Here is a 24195-nt window from a genome sequence, read left to right as displayed (position 1 = left end):
TTTTCACTTTATTATTCGTTTTACTAAGTCTCGGGTTTATTTATTTTTATTAGTTATGGCTGACAGTATTGTTCAAGATCCTCCTACTGCTGAGCCACAACAACAACAACAAGAGCAGGATCTTCTGTTGCTTCCGTACGACAAGAAGCATAACATATGTGCTTATGTCGGTACGAATTTTGCTGACGAGGATGTGTTTGGTGACGTATTGGCTTTTATCAAACGGTCTATCGTTCGTTATGCTGTAACGGCGAGACCGACTGTTCATTTCAGCATTGTTCATCAATTCTGGAACTCGGCACGTTACGTTGAAGCCGAGAACCATATTGTAGCTGAAATCAATAGGAAGCCTATTATTACTACTAGTGGAGTGATCAGACGAGTGCTACAGTTTGTAGATAACATGGATAACCCGTGTGAGTTTGATCAGGATTTGATTCGAGGATTATTTAATCGTGTGTTTTATTCTGGCGAGCTGGACAAGTACATGTATAACAAGGCGTACTTGTGTCCAACATACAAGTACCTACTACACGTTTTAATTCATTGCCTTGGTGGACGGAAGGGTGGCTTCGAAGAGTTTTGTATTATGTAGCAATCAGCTTTTGTAGCATTGATTTTGAACAAGCCCTTCAACTATCCTGAGATGATCTTTTATCATCTCCAAGAGAATTGTCTTGTAGTGAATCGACGCAAGAAATTCTTGATGAATCCTCACTTTATCCAGCTGATTGTCCAGGACCTGATTCCAGATTTGGTGATTGATCAGACGTTAGTGGATGATGTGCTAAAATTGGAGCACGTGACAGCTGATACCATCAAGCGTATGAAAGTTTATAGACAAGATCTTCCAAGAACAAACGCATGATTGATCATCTAGCTAATCCTGATTATATATGTCCTTCTGATGATCGTTGGATCCATGATGATTCGGATTATGAGCGTGAAGAGGAAACAGGTGGGAATGACGGTAATGATGGTGATGAAGGTGGGGATGATCACCAACATCGTACTGAAGTTGAGGCAGCTGCTACTCAAGCTACTCAACGTAAGCGTAAGGGGAAAGAGGTGACTAGTGGAGAGCCATCTAAACGACGAGTGAATGAAGGTGCTACTGTATCATTTGGAGTTCAGCCTCCAAGGTCGTCTGTTATTCACAGACCGGCGGTGCCGCTTACTACTAGCACCCCGGAACTTACATTGACGACTACATTCACTTCAGATCCTAGGCTTGGTATGATTCTGCAATCTGTTTTATCTACATTACCAAGGCTTACTGCTGCTACATCAGTGGTTTCACCAACACCGACGATGATGTCACCACCGCCTATGGATATTTGATTCATGAGGCTTAATCTTCCTCAAGGTCCTGTTCAGCCGGTGCCTCCATCATTTCATGCTATGCCTCAGGAGAATCAGATGAACATGCTCTTGAGTCTGCTTCATCTCTATGAAAATCAGATGGCTGCTAACCATCTGGCTCAAGAGCGTATGCTGGACAATCAATGAAAGCTGATGAGCTATGTCCCCTTCTGTCAAAAGGAGACCAAAGCCCTCCGTGAGATTGTTACCGCTCAGGGGGTGAAGATGAAAGAACAAGAGGATCTCATTCTGCATCTTACATGTATAGACGATGCATTAAAGAATCTAAAAAATGATGAAGATGATCCTGATGCCTCGGGTGCCAGAGGTAGTGAGCCGAAACAAGCTCACGGTTCATCTTCTGCTGTGGGTACGAGTGCTGCTGGTGATTTGGATAAACAGTTGGTCGTTTATCAGGACTCAACGAATGTAAAACCTATTGAGTCGATAAAGGCTAATACTGTTATATTTATGGATAATACGGGGGGTGGGGGGTGGTTAGGAGCATTTTGAATGATGATGAGATAGAAGCGGGACAATTTGTTGATCGGCCCTTGACACGAGAGCAGATTTCTATACTGCTGGGCGTAAATGATGAAGAATTTGACGTGTTATAGACCGAGAATGATGTGGAGGTTGAGAACGACGAGGAAGTCTTGAATGATACGACGATTCCGATGAACACGTCGTTTATTTATGAAGATGAGGTGGTCGAGATTGAGGACGTGACGGCTGAGGAATATCCTTATCTATTTCAACGATCAAATGTTGATCAGGGTGCTCCTGTATTTACTGAAGAAAATGTTAAAGCAGCCGAAGATCATTTGGAGAAAGTATCAAAGGGTAAGGGCATTGACACAAGATTTGACTCGGAGCCTAATCCGTAGGTTGATGATATTGTTGAATGGTTCAAGTATCAGAGCAAACGGGCACATAAGATTATTGGGCATACAGGTACGTAGATAAAGAGCTAAAGTGGAAGTTGTTGCACTTGCTTAAGCCAATCAGATGACTTCATTTAAAGCCGTGTCAAAAGTGTGAGGTGATATTATTTCATGGTTGTATGATTCTGACTTAAAGGTCTGTATTGTTAAATGGGAGAACGGCGTCCAGTATTATGAAAACATTACTGACGTTCTCTCATTACCGCGTTGGGATGTACAAACCCTCAGGTGTCGACCTTTCATAAAGCATGGTGGAAATCGTTGAGCAGAATGGTTTCATCGACATTTGCTCTTCGAGGTAACCACGGGTTTAAATTCTTTAAGCCGTAGATTCCAATCCGTAAACGTATTGACGAGATAGATCCAAGAACGGGTTGGAGGAAGCTCGTGCTTAAGGTTAAACCGCCAAAGACGATGAAGCATGTACCAGTCAAGACGCTCAGTCAGCATATTCATTTATCTTTCAACCGTTGGTATTATGATACTCGTACTGGCGAGGCCGTTATTTTATTGGGGAAGGGCTTAATGACCGAGCTAATTAAGATTATTGATCCAATGTGGCTCGTGAATTTGACTGAGACTGATAACGACGTGTTGTTCAAGAATAAAATATTGATAGAGGGCCGTGAAAACTATAAGCGCGCGATGCGGTTTCAACGTGTCGTTCGTGTGTGTCATGAGTACGGAATCCATAGCTGTCGGGATTGGAAAACTAAGCGCTTAAATAAATTAAAGACAAGACAAAGAGCTCAAGACGAGGTGGTGTCTGTTAGTGCACGGTTTTGGCGTCTCGAGTCTTTGTATTTATCGTCTTTGTATTTATTATTATTATTATGAAAAAGACACTTATGTTATTAAGTTAGTTTGTTAATGTAAGGCTAGTTCGTTAAGGATGTTTAACGAACTAGCCAGTTTGTTTAATGTAACACCCATTCGTTAAGGATGTTTAACGAATGGGCTTGTAGTTCGTTATGTATGTTCCCATTCGTCATGGAATATTGACGAATGGGGCACAACGAATCAAGTGATTCGTTACGTTTCCTTATCGAGTCTGTAATGTTAACGAACTGGACTCTAATTCGTTACGGGATGTGTAACGAATTAGATCAATCGTCTATATATAGAGGCTTAGTCCTCTGCATAATTTAAGTTTTTGATTTAAAGTATCGACACTTTGTCAAAATCTTCTCTCGTTCAAAAGCTTCGTTTAATCTATTAATATCATATACATAATACACCTAATATATAAGATATAAGCTAACTAAGAGTAATCATGAACTAGATTCAATTACGGTTTAGATCTAGGTTTAAAGTGTTATAGATCTTGATTAATCCGTGGTTTTACAACATTTTAATCAGTTCTGTTCAAGGGATTTAAGAACACGACGTAATATACGTTTGCTTTGAAGTGATACTACCTTGTTCATCGTCTTTACTTCATCTTTTTTCTTGAATCACCACGTAGTTAGTTTCTGCCTAACAATATGTTTACTTGATATCTTATTGAAAGATCCATCTACTGGACTTACATTCTTGCTTTAAATTAAAAAATTCGTCTTCCAACTTCTGGAGCTCGTATTTCAAATAAAAATTTTTTGAGCATGAGCTTCTTGAGATCCGCCCATGACAAGGCCATGACAACCTCAGCCCCAAGAGAGTGCATTTAATTATTCCACCAAGTGAGGGGCCTAGTTCAAAGATACTCAAGGCGTAGGTGGTTTTCTTATCTTCTACACATGCACAATGAAGGAACACGCTTTCCATCCGCTCGAACCATTGGAGGATGATGGTAGCACCCTCGGCCCCAACGTATTTAGGCGAGTTAGCATTCGTGAATTATTTGAAGGAGAAAGCAATTGGGTTTGGATTTACGGGTGCGGTAGCGGCATTCACGGTTTGAAGCTGGGAAATGATTGTTGGAAGGGATTCCACAATTCCCTTAGCAATGAGGGAGAACATACTATGGCCTAAGTTACTAGTGCGACGATGGGCTCGACGGGAGGAAGACGTGCTACAAGGACGGAATATGAAAATTTAATAGGTTTTAGGTACATAATGTAACTTTAAGGTCTTTTTTTTTGCAAAATCTTCGTGAGGATACAAAATGCAGATTTTAATAACCTGAACTTGGAGTATTGAGGAGGTTGATAATTAATTAAAACATTAAAAAAATTTTAAGTTTGAGATGTGCATGAATTACCATGAGCTTGTACCAATAAAATGAGAAAATTAAAATTCATAACAAAAATAAAAAATTAATACAAAAATCTCACTGTTGAATATTTTCGTAACACCATGGCTTAAATTTCAACAACAGATTTAAAATCAATTAGAATTGAGAGGAGGGCGTGGTTAGGGTATCTTGTATCACCCATGGATTTTTCCACCCATACATTCAACTAAAACAACATAAGGAAAAACCGAGGTTAGCCATGAACCACCGTGAATTCGGTTATAATTAAGGTATGTGATCGTAACATGATCACATTTGATACATTGAGGTTAGTAGTTGACTGAGATTTATGCGCATTGCATTTCCTTAGGCTTGCAAGCCTCACCGAACAATAGATTTCACAGCCTCACCGAACCCTATAGGAAAGCAACCGGGTCTCGTAGTTGACTGAGATTTATGTGCATTGCATTTCCTTAGGCTTGCAGGCCTTGGTGTCAAGGGTTCGAAGAAAAAGCGTGTCCCCTTTCCAGTTACTACATATCCTTCACACGAATCATCTTCAAAAAAGGGGAGTAAAAAGGTGGGTTTTTTAAGGAATATTTTAACTAAATAACAACCACGGTTTGAGAAAAAAAAATATTTTTTTCAGAGAAAAAATATATTTTGAGATAAGGCACAGCCTTGGAATAGTGTGTGTTTTTATGTACTAGAATAATATCAAACATTAAATAATATTTAAGCTACGACAATCAATAATATAAATTATGGTGCAAGCACGTAAAGGCATATCATGTATAGGGACCCTAAGCATGCTACTAGGTCGTTATGCCTAACGACCTATATTATAGCCTTCGGCTCTGATACCAATATGTCACACCCCGACCAAAAGTGGCGAACATGTCGGGGCGTAACGTATTGATCGAACAACAGCTCAAAAGACACTAATTAAAGTGATAATAATTATTTAATCATTAATATAAAAAAATACACAATTACAATAACTTAATGAATTATATCATTCGTTTATATTTTTTAATAAATACCCTAAGGCCAAACTAACTATCTTCAATCTATATAACATCAAATACTTGAACATGTAGCATGTATAAAAATAGATTTTTGTTAACACAAATGTTGATGAGAATACATAAGTTTAAGTTACATATATACAGATAAAAATAACAATTCATAGGTCAATGATGAGCATTATAATTCTTATGAAAATGTAAACAAGTAAATAGATGAGGATTCATTCCAATTGATACAAAATCAATGTACTTGGGTAAATGTATGATCATAATAGATGAGAACAGATGAGGATGAGATACCAAACCATCAAACAATAAAATAAACACTTAAGCACATACAGTATAATCATAGAGCATGCAATAATCACACATAAGTATAAATTGAATTGTGTTTTGAATAGATGTGGTAATAAAAAATTGAATAATACATAAGGTATATATGCTACCTCCAAAATATATAAAAGATGAAAAAGGGGTTTGTAAACTCACCTTGAATTTAGTGGGCTAAAAAGATTAAAATCTTGGTTAAGCGTGTGAATGTCCTAACATGAAAGCCCTAAATAAAAGAAATAAGACTAGTTTTAGTTTGTGTTTGACGAATAATTAACTAAGGATTATAATGTTATATGATATAATAACTTGTACTTAAAAAAGGAACAGAAAAATGATAACAGAATTGGATAGCTTGCTGACCCATAATAGATAAATTATAAACATATATGATAAAATTCCCAATAATTATAAAAAAAACTCCAGTCAACTAATTCGATGTGTTAGGAACAACTTTCATTCAGAAATTTTGGTTAGATCCGGACCTAAGATTAGCTGAAACAACCATTCTTCTAAAAGGGTGCATATCTGTGCAATTATTTTAAAATAATGATTGTGAAGGCATACGAAGAACAAAAATACAAATAAATAGTATTTAAATTGTAACTCACTAAAATTAATGATAGGTTTTGGCCTTGCATCGTTCCAATTTGTTATGACCAAGTTATTGCTCAACCTTTGTCGAACAATTTTGTTGTCAGATCTGGAACATTGTAAATCAATGTTCTTGATGCTTTGTAATAAATTTTGATGAAGAACAATTATGAAACACTTGTGGTATGATATATACAATATTATTGGTCATTTATCATCAAAATCCTTATGGTTCGTGAATTATAATAAATTAAACAAAACAAAAACCTCAAGTGAAGGTGTGACCACTAAAGATCATCTTACAACCTTTAGTTCTTTGTCTCCTTCACAGCGCACACCATGGTGTACTGATTATGTGGGATCCTTGACATGATTATATGATGATTTTATAACCATGATAAACAAAAAGAAAAACAAGAGAGAACAAAAAAAATATGATGAAAATGAATAACATAAATAAAGCCTTACATGTAGGAATGTTTTAGAGAGAGAAAAAGAGATGAATGAGCAAAGAATATAAAATGAAAATGAGGGTATTTATAATTATGATTAGACGTGGGTTAAGTCGGTAAGATTTGAAGAGAAAGTTGTGTTTGAAATATGCTAAAAAGATGTTTTTCTATTAATAAAATATGGCAAGTAAAATATTTAGGATAAAAATTAATTTAAGATGACCATAATTATTTACATGTTAAAATATTGATCTAGACATACCCAGTTATCGTGTCAAATTAACGATTACACATATGAACAATGAAATTAATATAGATTCAAGTATGTTAATAACTTGAAATGAATACTTAATTATTCAGTAATAATAATAATAATAATAATATAGATGATGAATGAGAACTTTGGTAAATGTGATCATGTGATTACGTAAAGAACAAGTTTTCACAGAAAGCTTAGAAATTGACAATTTTAACCCCTAGACGTTGATTAAAGTATAACATAAGTAAAATAATGTTGAAGATTAAATTAAGAAATTAAAAGAAGATCCAAAAATTTAAACGGGTCGAGTTTTCAAGTTTAAAAATTTAACGAATGTTATAAAACAACTTATTAGTATCAGTTGTTCTCCACCATAATAAATGAAGAATAAGAATATTACTCCTAAAGAACTGATAGACAAACTATGGATCAACAAACAACTGAAGTCTTCTAAAGGACTGATTGGGAAACTACTGAATAATCAGACAAACACTGATGATCATCATCATTTATTACAAGATATCAATAGTTTAGATGATATTTTAATTTATTAATTGTTTAGAAAATTTTCGTTTTTTCAGTTGCTTGTAAACCCTCTATTAACTGTCACTATCACCCTCAGACTCATCATCACTTTTCGCACCTTTGTAAAAATATTGTGTACTAAAAACAGAGAAGATGAGCTAAAATAGGGGGGGGCAATCTAATTTGTAATCAATTGATTATAATACTAAAGGGCAATTTTATAAAATAGTAACCAAATTTTAAAAGTGTTTCAATTAGGTCATTATCACCCTTAGACTCATCAACACTTTGTGCACCTCTGTAAATATATTGTGTACTAATAACAGAGAAGATGAGCTAAAAATTAGGGGGGAGCAATCTAATTTGTAATAAATTGATTATAATAGAACGGGGCAATTTCGTAAAATAGTTACTAAGTTTCAAAAGTGTTTCAATTAGGTCGCTATCACCCTCAGACTCATCAACACTTTGCGCACCTCTGTAAAAATGTTGTGTACTAAAAACAGAGAAGATGAGCTAACAATGAGAGGGAGCAATCTAATTTGTAATCAATTGAATATAATAAAAAGGGGCAATTTCATAAAATACTAACCAAGTTTCAAAAGTGTTTCAATTAGGTCACTCAACTTTAAAAAGTGTTCCAGTTAAGCCACTCAACTTTTATATTTTATTATTGGGGCAACTCTATAGAATAGTAACCAAGTTTTGAAACTGTCACAATCAGGTCACTCATAAAATCTTTTGTTCCAATCAGGTCAAAAAAGTTTTTTTTTTGTTCTAATTCTAGATATTTTAACTGAATAGCAGGTCAAGTAGGTTTTTTTTATTTTTAAATAGTTTGACATTGCAAAATATTTTTAAAAATTAAGAAAAATAAATTTAAAATTGAGAAAAACTGCAAATAATAATAATAATAATAATAATAATCATCTTAAAAAAAACTTACTTTTTTTTAATTTTCAAATTTATTTTACTTTAATTTTTTTTTTTTGCATTTTATCACAATTAATTTTTTTTTTCTCATTATTTACTAGTTTTGTCAATTTTAAAAAAAAACTATTTTGCAATGTCAAACTATTTAAAAATTAAAAAAAAAACCTACATAACATGCTATCTATGTATAATATATAGGATTAGAACAAAAAAGAAACTTTAGTGATCAAATTGAAACAAAATATTTTATAAGTGACTTAATTGGAATAATTTCAAAACTTTGATACCATTCTATAGAGTAATCCATTTATTAAACTAAATGTTTTAACATGTTTTTTTAGCGTTTTTCTTTTATGTTTCACATAAGAAATCTTTTTATCTGTTTTTTTATGTTGATGTTGTGTGACGACGTGGATTTTATTTTTTATATTTGAATTTTAATATAATTAACTTTTTTGTTAAATTTTTAAATTTAACTACATATATTGCAAATTCTGACCCTCACATCTTATCCTCCATTTCTTTCTTGACATACAAAAAAAATCTGTGACATCCGTCAAATTCAGATCTCGAATTATGTTCGTTTTTGTAAACTTTTAATACGTAAACCCAACTCAACATTTTAGAACCTTATTTATTTATTATATAATATTATAATCTACCTCGACCATAAATAAACCGATGTTTGTCATGTTATACTATCGTTAAGAAAATCATAAAGGGTTCAAAACGATTTTCGTAAAGTCGTTACGAGTTGTACAAACCTTTAAGCTCGTTTAAAACATTCATTAAAACTTGAGGGGGCTGTTATGAAAATATGCCTACATATATACCCAACCCAAAACCCTAACCCTACCATTAACATCATAAACTCAGCCTCCCTCTTTCTCTCTTGTTTTCCGGCCGCCGCCGCCGCCACTACCTCCGGCCACCAGCTCCGGCCGCCACTGCCGTCACCACCATCCCAAACATCACCACCACTCCTCTTTCCCCTTTGTTTGCCGTTTTCCGGTGAACCCCCAATTCCGACGAGAAGCCGCCTCTGGCCACCACACCCGCACCACTACCTCTCGGCTTTTCGGCAGCCTTTTCCCCCTCGGATCGTTTTCCGGTGACCGGAAGGCCGGCCACCGGTGTGCCGGAATCACTCTCTCCCTCCCTCTCGCTGTCGCGTCTCTCTCTCACTCTTTCTATCTCTCTCGGCTCACTCTATCTCTCTCTCTCCCTCTCTCCCCGTGTTATCTCTCTCCCACAGCTCTCTCTCTCTCTCTCTCGGCCTTCGTTTTCCGGCGACTGCTGTTGCTTCGTCTCCAGCGGGTTCGGTTCATTTACTTCCCGGTATAAATTCACGACTCGGGAACAGTTTATAGGTAAATTAATATTGGGGTGTCGATGTTATTAATTTTCATATATCGTATTAAAGATTTAAATTCGTTAATAGCCGGTTATATATATTTGGTTATATACTTTGAAATGAGTCGGTTTGGGTATAGAGTTATTTTTGATTTGGGGAAAAGATGAACACACGGGAAATGGATATGCTATTTTCTTATGGGTTTAATTTTAACAATTGTTAGTTTGGTTCGGTTGGTTATACACAAGTTGTTGAACTAGAGGTCTCGGGTTCGGGTCTCATCCTAGACCGGTTTTGGTGTTATTAGTTTTATATACTTAACAAATTTATTTTCACTAATTAATACTAATATCACTAAGTAGAAATTATTATTGTGATTATTATTATTATTAACAAGATTATTATTATTATTAAACTATTATTATTATCATTATTATTATAAATATTAAATTTAACAATATTATTAAAGATCATATTATTATTATTTATTAAAATTATATTTTTATCATTTATTATTAGCAATAATATTATTATATTTATTTAGTGAACTCGTTTAAAAATCGAACCCATTTCGAGTATGATATCATTATTACTATCAATATTATTTACTATTATTACCATTTTTTTATCAACAACATTATATTTAATACCAAGATTTCTATTCTATAACTATTAATATTAGTATTATTAATAATAATTATTGTTATAATTATTATACTATATTCATATTATTAGAAATAGTTACTGTTATTATTATTATCTTATATATCTATATATATGTATATATATATAACATATCTTTTTAGAATTTTTATTATCATTTTTTCTATCTTATCATTAATAATATTATTATAAGCTATATTATCAATTCATTTTTTTATGAAAACCGAACTCCTGATTTAAACCCGGCTTGTTTCTTTTAATATTGGTTTAGCTATTTAAAAAGCCCAACAAAATAATATTATTTTATTTTAATTATCAATTTAGCATGAGTCCTTAATCATTAACAAATTAACCGATAATCCGATTAACAACCGAACCTCCTCGTTCAATGTTTTCCAATATAGTTTCATTACGGTTTCAAGTTCATTAATATATATTACATTATTTATTTTAGCTAAGGTGTTTATCGTTTCAAGTTGGATCTGTTCGTTTACCATTCGAGCTTCATTTATTTATCTATTTATTTCTAGGTTCATCAATCGAGGTGAGTACTTTCATACCCCTTTTTCCATCTTTCGTTTTGGGGTGACATTTCATACTTATCAAACTAAATGCTTTATTTACTTGAATCTTAAACCCACAAACGTGATTGTATACATCACTTAAATACTTGCTTGATTTGGTGTTCTATGCTATGTGCCTATGTGTTTATCGCTTTCAGTCATGGGGGAAGTCTATAAATCTGTGATCTATCTGGTATTCTCTTATAGCACGGTGTCGTTAACGTAATGCAATTAACGATATTCTATTAAATCCTAGACTACTTGGCAACCCCTTGTAGCTAGGTGGCGCTAACGTAATTCTATTAGCGATTGTCAATTTATCCAAGTTGTTGCTTTTATTTATTGTTTTGTATACAAGTTTTGTGGCTTTTATTACTATATACTTATATGCTCAAACTTATGAATTGCTCACCAACCTTTGTGTTGACAAACTTTATTTTATGAAATGTTACAGGTTTGACTTTTGTTGACTCGAGTGCTTGACGGAAAACGTTACCAAGACTATTAGGGTATTAGTAAAACGAACAATATGAATACTATTTGTTTATATGAACGAGATGTGTTGTTATTGATTTGTTGAAATAAAATGTGTTTAATAAATATCGTCACTTCAAATAGTGTCTTGTGTATTTGTCCAATCACGTTGCACCCCGGCATGTTCCGCCGCCTTTGGTCGGGGTGTTACAAAATCGGTGAGACTCGATTTAAAAATTTAGTGGCCCGATTTGAGAAAAATATCCATGAGTGACATAATTTGAAAACTTTTGAAAGTTGATTACTATTCTATGAGATATTTCCTAATAGAAAATATGTTCTTCCATATGAATTCTTACAGACACAATTAGAATACTAATTGATTAAATGTTCATACCATCGGATCCAATATTCGGTCGGTTAAACTCGAGTGTTGTCGGTCCTGGGCGTTGCGGTGGTGAGTTAGTAAAACCCGGGTGCTGTCGGTCCCAAGCGTTGAAGTGGTGAGACGATGCGGATTATATCGATTTCAGTTACATTCATTACGATATTGTATAAACAAAGTTGGTAAAACCATCAAAATTAAAAAAATAAATTCCTCAAATTAATATATAAAAAAACATTAACACCTAAAAAAAATAAAATATTAGAGCAACGTTTATCAAATTGGTTTATCCCGGGTGTCGTAAAACTCGAGCGTCGTCGGCCCCGGTCTTTGCGGCGGTGAGTCGGTAAAACCCAGACGTCGGTAAAACTCGAGCGTTGTCGGCCCCGGTCTTTGCGGCAATAAGTCAACACGAATTCACTTTGTTTCGGTTACATTCTAAAAAGGTCGGTTAAACAAATGCATTGGTAAAACCCGAGCGATGTTAGTCTCGGGCGTTACGACGGTCATTCGAGTAAAACCCAAGTGTTGTCAGTCTCGGGCTCTGTTGCGATCAATCAATAAAACCCGAGCGTTACTTGTCGGTCTCGTGTGTTGCAACAGTGAGTCGACTCGAATTCAGTCGGTTTCGATTACGTTCATTGTGGTACTAAACAAATACAAAAATCAGGAAAAAAAAAGGAAAAAAAAGACACATAAATTTGCAATTTGATGTGGTCTAATAATGGTTCGCCAGTTTGCCCAGTGAGAGACTTTGTGAACCAACTTTCCTAATTACATATATATTTAACAACTTTTAATTAAATACGTACATTTTAAGTGACGTAATATGGTGACGGTAAGATACCTAGGTTTTGTTGTCAACGTTTAGTCAACTCTTTAAAAGAGAGGTTTTGTTGTTTTTACTTTTATATTTAAAAAACATAAAAATAAATAAATAAAAAGAATAGTTGGTTTTTCATTAGTAAAATCCGAGCGCTGCCTATCCCTGGTGTTACGGCGGTCAATCGAGTAAACCCTCAGCGTTGTTGGTCGGGCGTAGCAACGATCAATCAGTAAAAACCAAGCGTTAATTAGCGGCCTCAAGTATTGCAGCGGTTAGTTAACGCGAATACAGTAACATCATTACCATAACAAGATAAAACAAAAAAATCTCAAGAGAAAATAAACATAAACTTGATGCGATCCAATAGTGACTTGGCTAAGTTTCTTAATTACTCTATAGTAATAATAATTATTAAACGTTGTTTTTTCTTATTTAAATATGATTAAGAAAAAGATTATATTTCATACATTTACATTTTAAATAAATTTTATTACAACCAAAGTGAATTCATTCATTGTTTGTTTTCTTCAATTTTGGTTTCATGTTCATTTTCCTTGAACTATCGGATCCGACATGATCCCTCTAATTTAAAAATGTTGATTGGGTTCAACAAAAGAAAAGAAAAGAAAAGAAAAGACCAATTTGAAGAGCATCGAAATCATCGTTGACGAGGCAAAGAATAATCAGAAACAAAAATCCAATTAAATTAACACCCTGTTGCTTCTAGGGTTTGGTTCTTCATCATGCATTTGTTTGTGTCTGGGTCAAGTTTTCATTCACAAACTGGTTTAAGATTTTAATCAGGTTTTTGGGACTAATCGCCTCTGTGATAATCGGGTGGTGTTTGCTGCAAGTACCGTCCTCGTAGAATGCCGCCGTCGATGGCGGCAACAAATTCAAAGGGAAAAAGGATAAAACTGCAGATGAGCTGTTAGAAGTTGTCCCAATCACTTCACATCATTTCAAACTCGAGTGCGCGGTGCTCACCCGCCGTGGCTACTATCCCGACACGCCTAACAAAGAAAACCAAGATTCTTTCTGCGTTAGAACCACTCTTCAGGGTAACCCCAATGCCCATTTCTTCGGGGTGTTCGACGGTCACGGCCACTCGGGCAAGCAGTGCTGCTTGCCCCACTTTCGTCAAAACGAGACTCGTCGAGGCTCTTTGCAGTGACGACACACTGATCGAAGATCCCGTCAAAGCTTTTAACTCCGCCTTTTCCGTCACGGACAATGAGCTTCATGATAACCCGGAAATCGATGACTCCATGAGTGGCACGACTGCAATTACTGTTCTTGTGATCGGCGACAAGCTTTTCGTGGCCAATGTGGGTGATTCGCGGGCCGTGATTTCGTTCAAGAACTGTGATCATGGCCGTGCTGTGGCTCGAGATTTGTCTCAAGATCAAACCCCTTTTAGGAAAGATGAATGTGAGAGGGTGAAAGAGTGTGGGGCTAGAGTTTTGAGTGTTGATCAGGTTGAAGGGGTGAAAGACCCGAGTGTTCTATCGTGGGGGGACGAAGAGAATGCGGGGAGTGATCCGCCACGGTTATGGATGCGGAACGCAATGTATCCCGGGACCGCGTTTACACGTAGTGTCGGAGATAGTATTGCTGAAAAGATTGGTGTTGTGGCGGTTCCAGAAGTTTCGGTGGTTCAACTCACGGCTGATAACCCGTTTTTCGTGCTCGCCAGTGATGGCGTGTTTGAGTTTTTATCGAGCCAAGCTGTTGTTGATATGGTACGTTGTTATCGGGGGTGTAAATCATGTCAGGTTGTGAAACCTGAACACGACCCGTTAACCCATTTATTCAAATGGGTTAACGGGTCGTAAACGGTTATAATCAAGTTGCAAATATGTTAAACGAGTTGGAGGGTTGTAATAAATTGGTTAAACGGGTAGTAAACAGTTACAATCAAGTTGCAGACGTGTTAAACGAGTTAAGAGGGTTGTAATAAATTGGTTAAACGGGTTGGTGGGTTGACTTGTTTAATTAAATCGGTTGGAATTTGATGTATTTAGTTTAGCGAGATAAAAAGGTTAGCCTGAACACAACGTGTTTGTAAATGAGTTTAATATAACAACCCCAAACTTGGTTATTTCCATGTCGTGTTAAGAATTGCAATCTAACCAGAACATGAATCCTTATATTAAGGATTCGGATACACTTAAAATCGTGCAACCCGGACATGACCCGGCTTGACTCCATTATTTAAGCGAGTCAAACGGGTTGACAGATTGGCAGGAAGCAAACAGGTTAAAATCAAGTTGTAAATGTGTTAAATAGGTTGGAAGGTTGTAATAAATGGGTTTAGTGGGTCGTAAATGGGTTATTGGGTCGACCTGTTTAAGTAAAGTAAACGTCTTAAACAGATTGGCCGATTGTAAACGGGTCGTATAGGGGTTGGTGGGTTTGACCTTTTTTAGCTGATTGGGTTGACTAGTCAACCTGTTTAGTGGAACTGATCAAAAGGTCACACAACTTGTTTATCTAAACGGGTTAGATATGAATTTAAAACCTTATTATTCCGCGCCGTCTCAGGAATCACCAACTTATTTTACTTAAAAGAAAACATTATTTACAAGCCGGTTTTTTATTTGATGTTGTCTAGGTTGATAGATACATGGATCCCAGGAGCGCCTGTGCTGCGGTTTCTGCAGAATCATACAAATTATGGTTAGAGCATGAGAATCGGACGGACGATATAACCATTATTGTTGTACATGTTAACGGCTTACCCGATGTGAGAATTGTTATAAACATTTCAGTTAGTTGCAAATTATTCTTTTATAACTGTATTCTGATGACAACTTAGAAACAATAATCTGATTGCAACAGTCAGGTGTTAAAAATGGTGGTGAAGAAGGTGGGACCAGTAGTAATGTCCAACCGACAGAAGTGAAACCGGATGTTACACCACCACGGTCAGAGATGTGGCGGTCGGTTGGAAGCAATTTTTCACAAAATCTACATTTTCACCAGGTTTTGTTAAACAATGATCAGAACCCGCCCTTTGAGCAACCCAGATGATATTTTGCAAGCCTTGTTCATTGTAACATTATGTGTTATTGTTAGTTTAGTTACCATAGGTGGATATTTTAAGGATTCGAGAGATGGAATTTTGTTGTAAGATGACGCTAATGTTTGATGGCATTAGGGTTATCAGATACACCTCCTATGAATTAGGCTCAACATTGGGCGATGTATCTGGTTTTAAAAAGGTATGGGCGATATATCTTCGTTTTAAAAAGCATGTGACAAGGCGATAAGGCACCGAGGCGTGAGACCCACCATTGTGTATGAACAAATGAACATAAAAAGCTATACATACAAATTCCCATGCACAAAACTTTCCTTTCTACAAGAAGCATGCTTCAAAACCACACCCCAAACTGTTTGTGTGCTCCTCACTCGCCTTTTCTTCACCCTATGTTTTGCGAGTCATAACCAATAAGCAACCACATGCGTGCTTTCTAAAACTAATTTACTGGTAGATATACACATGCGTACTTGCGTGTGAGGGTGGATCAATTTTAGTCTCATGTTCTCTACATGATGCAACCCTGGACTTGAAAATGCAAGACAATTACAATAAGACCGATCTGCTAGGAAATGTGATAACATTGTACATAATCGTTACATTTTCATTTGATTCTTATATCTCAAACATAGTTGTTTCTAAAATTAACCATAAAGCGTTAATAAACCGCAGATAAGATGCTTTTGAAGGAATTCAAGAATGACCAAACAAAATCACATGTTTTTTGGAGTTCTTTTATATATGGATGAAATTTTGACAAGAGTGTGACCAACGAAAAAAAACAACTAAATGTTGAGGAAAACGCATCAACAAAATTAAAGTAGTAAAAGTTCCACGCCACTTAAGTCGAGTTTGAATAAACCCAATGTCAATACGATAAAGAAAAAAAAAACCATGCAACTCACGGTCAAACATTTGCAGGGCAAAAGTTGTCAGTTTGGTGGTGTAGCAGCAACCTGACATTTTCCTAATGTATTCCACAAGATATACTCCCCAGAATGGACCTGCGTAGAATACTCCACAGGGACCTTCACAGATGGGAAAATGTTTACCTGCATATCAATTGCTCATCAGTATCCTTTTATTTTTCCTAAAATATAAATTAACCTTAAATCAGATACACTCACAGATTTAGGATCTATCGTTATCCCCGAGAAAGATGTCCCTGCCATCTTAAAAGAAACCTGAAATTGCCAATTTTATAAACTATAGTTTTCTCTACCCAACAAACTTAGATTAAAAAACATAAAAATAAAAAAAAATAAAACCTTAAATTCATATACCTTGGCGTAGTTATACGCATGCCAGCAAAACGGTTCTTCTAAATCAACAGCTGGAAGCTGTTTATTCATTTTCTCCATCAAATACTCCTCCAAGTTAACCATATTATTCCCCTGCTCAATTTCCACATCACTATCTTCATCACCACCTTGACCAGACCCTGAGTCACCCGAGCTTTGACTTTTCCACGGACCAAACTTAACCGTACCCGGAAACGTCGCTTCAATACTCTTCGCACCCACCCCCCGACCACTTGGTATAATTTTCCATTCAACTGAATGCTTCGTATACGAAACCGTACCAATCGAAGGTGTCCCGTCAAATGAAATCACCTTTCTTCTCGGAAAAGGCATAGTAACTGTACAATATTCCATAGTTAACGGTGCCTTATAACCTTCCATTAACGACAATTTAAACAAAAACGCGCCTTCGTTTTCCGACACCATTGACAGCTGGTAAAATCCCTTAACTGGAACACCTATAGAGCACGGAGCTTGGTACCGTAACAATACAAAGTTACCAAGTGGCGGTGAAAACATCACGGCCTGTTTATCACCGCCGCCTTGTTCAGGAACTTGAGCGCACGGGTGGAACGATAATATCTCGATCCGTTTACTGTCTAACCCAGTCAGTGGGAAGAGGATGTCGGGCAGGCCCTCTAACTCTGCCCGACAATTAACTTGACCCAAGATTGATAAGCTATCGGGAATCTCATCCCGGTCATACATTGCTGCATTAACGGTCTCATGAACTGTGAACAACAGCCTCTGTTTCCCTTTATAAAGATACGGTTTCCATGCGGGTTGTTTGCAGTCTGCAGGAGGTACGTCAGTTGGTGAGAAACCATTGGTCCGAATTGCAGTAAGGTTTGAGTAGCTAAGATCCAAGGGTGTACCTATATGTTAAAACAGGTAGCATGTAATTAGGGTTGTTCAAAACTTTCATTTGTAAAAACCGAGCTGGCGGCTCGTGGCTCACTCGTTTAAATTAAACCCAAAATATCAATGTGTGTGTGTATCCTTGGTACTTATTCCGTAATTTAATTGAATTTTGTTTGATTAGAGCAAAGAAGTTCCTTAAAAACCTCTTCCTTTTTAAAAAGTTTCTGAACAGTCCTGTAGGCTCAGCGCCTTTTTCAAGTAAATAGAGAGTCATGGAAATGTTTAAAATTTAAATAAGTTTGATTCTCCCTTCTATATTTAGGGTTAGCTTCATTTCAAAATTTCTATATAGTTTTAAGAACTTTCAACCACCAAGCATTTTTATTATTTATTTTATATATTTAACATAATTTGAGGATGGTTTTGTCATTTGTTATATGTAACTTTATGATTACATATATGGAAATTATAAAATTGGCCACTGTGTATGTAAGTTGGTTATTACACATATGTAAAGTTGTAATTGCATATATGTAATCACAAAATTAAATATAGTAAATGACAAAAATACACTATAATAATATTAAATGCATAAAATAAAATAAATAATATGATTGATTGTTGGGAGTTCTTGAAGTTCTTAGAGCATCCACAACGGGCTACCTGCCCCGAGGTCCGATCCGATGTGGCAGCCGACGGACGTGGAAGGAGCCGAACGCCACCGTTGTGGAACATTGAGTGTTGCAGGTCCGGTTCTGCAAACCTGCAACGGACATGGAGCGTGGGTCCCCCTCTTTCATACAAACTTACATCTTCTCCTTCCATCCATATTCAAGTGAAATCGAAATACAGTTAGAGCCATCTTCGTCTCCACTACGATTTGATCTATGGGTAGATTGATTTGTGTTCTCCGGCGACGGTTTGAATCAATAAAGTTTCCGGCGAGAGGTCGATGAAGATGCATCAAATCTGGAAATGGAAAGGGAAAAGGTGTGGTGCAGGTTTCTCTTGGTGATGATGATTAGGTAATATACACATTAATATATTATAATATTATAAAAGTATATTTGTATTTGATTAAATATAAAGTTTGATATATTATTAAAGTATTTTTATCTGATTAGATATAAAGTGGTAGGTGATGACGTGTCAGTTTGTAAAGGTTTGTTGTGGAAGAAGGTGAGTTTTTTAGAAAAGTTTGAAATCTGATGTGGCGTTTTGTTGATTTTTGTTGTTGTGGATGCTCTTAGATTTTTTGGACGTCTGTAGTGAACCTAACCGTATAATAAATAACATATAAAAAAAGTTCAGAAGAAAGCAAATATAATTATATTGTTTCTGTTATATATCAATGAGTAAAAATAAATTCTTAAAAAAAGTGAACAAGCCCGCTCGAATGTGTTACAAACTGAGATCGAGCTCAGCTTTTCAGTTCGTTATTCGTTTATATTCTGAGCTCGAGCCCAACCTGTCTCAGCTGGGCTCATTCACAGAGCTATATGTAATGATGAACATATTGGAGACGAAAATAAGCATTATTAAAATTTTGAGATATAAAAGTGTACCAACCGAAGGGCATTGCAGTGCTGATGAAGCTTCGAAGTGCATCTTTGTCAAGGTTTCTAGGAGCAGTTTTTGGAGCTTCTGATGTGGCAGAGCCGCTGCCAATAGCAGTGGAATTAGTGGAAGCTGCAACTGGCGGTGCCACGGGTTTTGGTCTGGCAGAGATGCCAATACTTCCGGTTAAAGAATCCAATAAGCCTCCAACCGAAGGTCCTGCACTTACAACCACTTCTGGTTCTGGGAGATCTGATGTTATTATGTCGCCTAGAACGTGGGCCACCATGAATGCACTGTAGAAGAAAACATAAAACCTTCTTAATGTATTTACAGCTAGTGTTTTTAAGCACATGTCTTCTCATCTAAATGGATACTTGTTTACTGAACTACAAAACACATGTACTTGAATATATAATCATATCAACTTTTCAACTTAAAACCTAACTTTTTTCTTTCCAAATTAACTTTTAAACACCTGGTTCCTATCATTTCCAAGATTAGTAGATTTCGTGATTTCTCCTTTAACTTAATGTTGAAGAGCAAAAGTAATCATGCTATAAGTTGTTCTATCTTGGTCTTCCGAGATTATTGTTTACTTTTCAGGAGCTTATGACGAAGCAAATTATTGGTACACTCTGGATACTCAAACACAAGTGCCCAGGTCCACTGCTTGTTTTCTCATCTCAAGTTAATGACCCTAGGACATCCTCCTTTATCCATGTTAACAAATTTAGAACGTGTCATCTCCAGAAAGTTGTGTCACTCTGATTTGTCGTCTCTAGAGCCAAATAAAAGAACTAGTTCTCCCTTTCTATTAGTCCAAACACTTCCGGTTAATAATGTCCAATTGCTTGTTTTCGTCATTAATCATGTCTCCTTCAGTTCCCGTTGAGATCCCTCACAGCACATTGTTTACAAAACATGTACTTCCTATTCTCACTTATTTGGTTGCAATTATTTTGTCCCTCATATGTGAAAGTTAGTCCAGTCAAACAAGTGTGCTTTCTAGGATTACTTGTGATTTGTGAATACATAAAGGATGTCAATGACTCAATATTATTGATGCAGGAGCATTTGACTTAACTAAACTATTTTAAATTGTTACTTTATGCTTTATTATTTTATGTATATCGTGTTTCCATGTTATCTCTTTTCAGTTTAGTATAAATAGGGTTGAAGGTTGTTTCGTTTTCAATAATTTTTGATTGAGTTTAATATAAAAGAACTTTGTTCTTAGAACCTTTGGTTGGATTTATCGTCTTTGATTATCATGAGTTTCTTGAGCCATTGATCGCTTCCAAAACTGCATCAGTTTTTACCCTAGGTTAAACAATACCCTGGTCTACTATTGTCACTTTTCTAGAACATTCCCTTTTATTTCCTACAGATCCTTTGGTTACACGTCCGGAACCAATTTATCCTTATTCATCAGCTAATGGCATTTGATATTCTGACTGTTCTCTGGACGGATAAATGACAATCATTTATCACCTTATTGTTCTTTGTTGCATCTCAGGATTCCATATCCCTTCCTTAAGTTTTCATAGGCCTAGTCTTGTCTTAGCTAACAGGAATATTAAGTATATGTATTGGTAAAAAGGGCTCTAGACTTATAGAGTTTTAATGGGTGTTTGTGGTTAAAGTCAGGTTTTGCGGCTCAGTTGAAATCTTGTTTCACTCATAAAGGTTATACTTCTACCTGTGGGGTGGACTATTTTAGAACTTTTTCTAATTCATCCTAAAACTTTCTTGTGTTTGTTTATATTATTTGATAGACTGCTACTAGTTGCAATTGGGCACTTTACCAGATTATTGCATTTAGAAACTTACTTGAAGAGCTGTACAAGGAGCCATTGCTTATTGGAGCCCAAGAAAATGTACAAGTTCAAACAGTCGTATAGCTTGAAGCAATCTCCATGTGCATGGTTCGGGAGATTTAGTGCTATTGTGACTGAGTAAGGCTTTCAAAGAGCTGCATGACACTTAGTATCGAAATCTGAATGCACTTTTACTTCTTTATATCATCAAGTTCTTAATGAAATTTATTTATTATGTATGTGATGATATAGTGATTACCAAAAGTGAATAAGTGATGAAGTTGAAATCAAAACAGTGAAACCTTTACTTGGGACTTGCTTTCAAATAAAGAATCTAAGCCCATTAAAATACTTCTTCAGATTAAAATATATCAACATCATCATCATCATCGTACTCAGTATATCCCACCAATAGCAATGCTATGGTAGGGTCTGAGGAGGGTAAGATGCAGACAGCCTTACCTCTATCCCATAGGGATAGAGAGGCTGCTTCCGGTGAGACCCCCGGCTCGATAGTAGTTTTGAATCAAGCCTTGGACATAAGACACATAACACTCAATCATCGGGACACCGGCTGATTGGTGCATGTGCCCTTGTCTTTCGGCTATCAACGCCACCACATGATGCCTGATTAACCTTCCGCCACCTTCAGATTAAAATATCTCAATTGAAAAGGAATGTGCCTACTTAAACAAAGAAGAGTTGTGAACCTATTATACCAAAGTCAAATACCTTGTGTGCTCACCAAGGCATGCCATCGGAGTCAGGTTAGTTGCAATAGTAACGTTGTATCAGGAGTTTAGGACTTTTAGGGATTTGATTAAATTGCCTTCCTTATATGGAGTTGAGCATGTGTAAACATTCATATGATCATATGTATTGATGTATTCCTAATGCACCAAAAAATAGTTTTATTTTAGTTTGCTTACAAGTTAGACATAAGAATTGATAGAATTCGACATACCATTATAAGAAAACGTATGATGATGTGATAGTCAATGAAGTCATCTGAATAGTTATTAGCAATGTTTAATTACTCCATAAACATCTAAAAGAACTAACATATAATATTAGATGCTTGGGTTAAAGGACTTTAATCAATTTCAGTCATGCACTTATGCATTTCAAGATAAACACAGCATACGAAAAGCCATATATTCAAAAGCAGTAAGACTTAATGAAACCAAAAAGGAAGCAACGACGAAGCAACGACGAAGCAACAATCAATGCGGCAGTAAACAAAATTTCATTGTATCAGGAAAAAACAGGAATATCTTTAGAGGCTGCAAACATATAGGCCATAGTTACTAGACAAACCAACATCCTATAGACAAGAAAAAATAATCTGCAACTACAACTTACCATACCCTGTGATGCAAGGAAGTTGAAGCAAGAGTGACGATAAATTTCCATCAACTCCAACACCATTGCCACAATCAGACCTCATACATAGTGTGTTGTATGCTTTCAAATGATCAGGTTCAACTAAGGGCAATACAAGGATGTAATATTGACCTTTGGTATGCAAAATAAGCGGCCATAACGTATGATCTTCCCCATTTTCCTCTTTCTTAACATGAAGACTTACAATATGGCGCATAATTGGATCATCAACCCATGAATCGGAGCCTTCATTTGACTGTTTGACCCGTATTCCATACCCACAAGCAGACCCTTCCCTGCATTATGCCATAACTCACAAATCTGTTAAATGTCGCTAAGAACAGCTTACAGTTACACACACACAAACATTTATATGTATTATGAATGTGTGTAGGGGATGGTTACTTTGAGAACTCACTTGAGTTGCGAGAACCCGAAAGAACTCCGCTTAACAATAACCTTGTTAAAAAAATCATATGCATTATATGCAAGTTACATCTATGAATATAAAAAGAATATGTGGATTAACTAACGTTCGTTACATCTATAAAAAATTACACTATTCACGCATATATGTAACCGTTCGTTACACCTATGTTTACAGTCAATCAACATATATATATATATATACTTTAAATTTCCGTAGACGTATTTGAGATATCGGTTATCATATCTGGAATTTTAATATATAGCAATTTAAACATGCTCTAACAATTGTAGCTGCAAGTAGGAACTGATTTAAGACTTAAAACACTGGAATCGGTGTCGGTCAAATATTATTGGTGGTAGCGAGTGCAAAGTGAAATGAATAAATAAAAACCTCTTTTTCCGTTGGATAAACGCAGCAGCGAGCTCTGAATCGGTTGGAAGTTGAGAGAAGAGGACATTTTCTCGCTTAGCAGCAACACTCCAGCGTCTCTCAACCACCGAAAACCTCCTGAGTAATGATAAAGTAATGGTTGGTTAGGTATAGAACTGAACATAAGGCCAAGGAATTGGATGTATGAAACCCTAGAGAGATATAGATACCTTGAGAAGACGACGGTGTCTTGATTGTTGAGGATCCACAGACCTCGAATGCTGCAGCAACTACTACTCGCCATACTTACTTTCTATTTCTGTCTGCCCAAAGGGGTTTTATTGATGATACCCAGGGATGGATTGTTTGTTCTACAGCTTTCATTTCAATGTTGTTTGGCTTGTTTAACTTAAATATAATATTTTTAAAGCTCCACGGCGACTTTAAAAAATGACTCTTATGCTGAATGAAATGTATATTTTTGTTTAAAACTACGAATGATAAATAATTATAAAAAGAAAAGACAAAAATCATAGAAAATTCAAATTGCACATCATTACTTCAAA

The 24195-nt window shown here is 35.9% G+C and overlaps 1 protein-coding gene and 1 pseudogene across 2 annotated transcripts; one reads left to right on the top strand and one right to left on the bottom strand.

The window, feature by feature from the left end:
* The first annotated feature begins 1587 nt into the window (after positions 1–1587).
* LOC143609863 (putative protein phosphatase 2C 35) lies at positions 1588–16017 on the top strand (annotated as a pseudogene). Its single transcript, XR_013149489.1, has 5 exons — positions 1588–1824; positions 1980–2129; positions 13734–14607; positions 15480–15611; positions 15707–16017. The product of XR_013149489.1 is annotated as a putative protein phosphatase 2C 35 (transcript).
* A 591-nt stretch (positions 16018–16608) lies between these two features.
* Positions 16609–23958, bottom strand: LOC143609865 (AP-5 complex subunit mu-like). The gene is made up of 7 exons (XM_077084503.1): positions 23860–23958; positions 23651–23767; positions 22815–23126; positions 19640–19923; positions 17192–18084; positions 17036–17092; positions 16609–16960 (listed from the first exon to the last, which is right to left on the bottom strand). Exons 1-7 carry the CDS (start codon positions 23931–23933, stop codon positions 16841–16843), a joined length of 1857 nt encoding a protein of 618 aa, XP_076940618.1. The 5' UTR covers positions 23934–23958; the 3' UTR covers positions 16609–16840.
* Positions 23959–24195: the final 237 nt, after the last annotated feature.

Source organism: Bidens hawaiensis, unplaced genomic scaffold (genome assembly GCF_021521415.1).
Source record: "Bidens hawaiensis isolate Kalapana, Puna unplaced genomic scaffold, B.hawaiensis_p1.1 tig00017282_1, whole genome shotgun sequence".
Taxonomy (NCBI): Eukaryota; Viridiplantae; Streptophyta; class Magnoliopsida; order Asterales; family Asteraceae; genus Bidens; species Bidens hawaiensis.
This window is presented reverse-complemented; position numbering and strand designations above follow the sequence as displayed.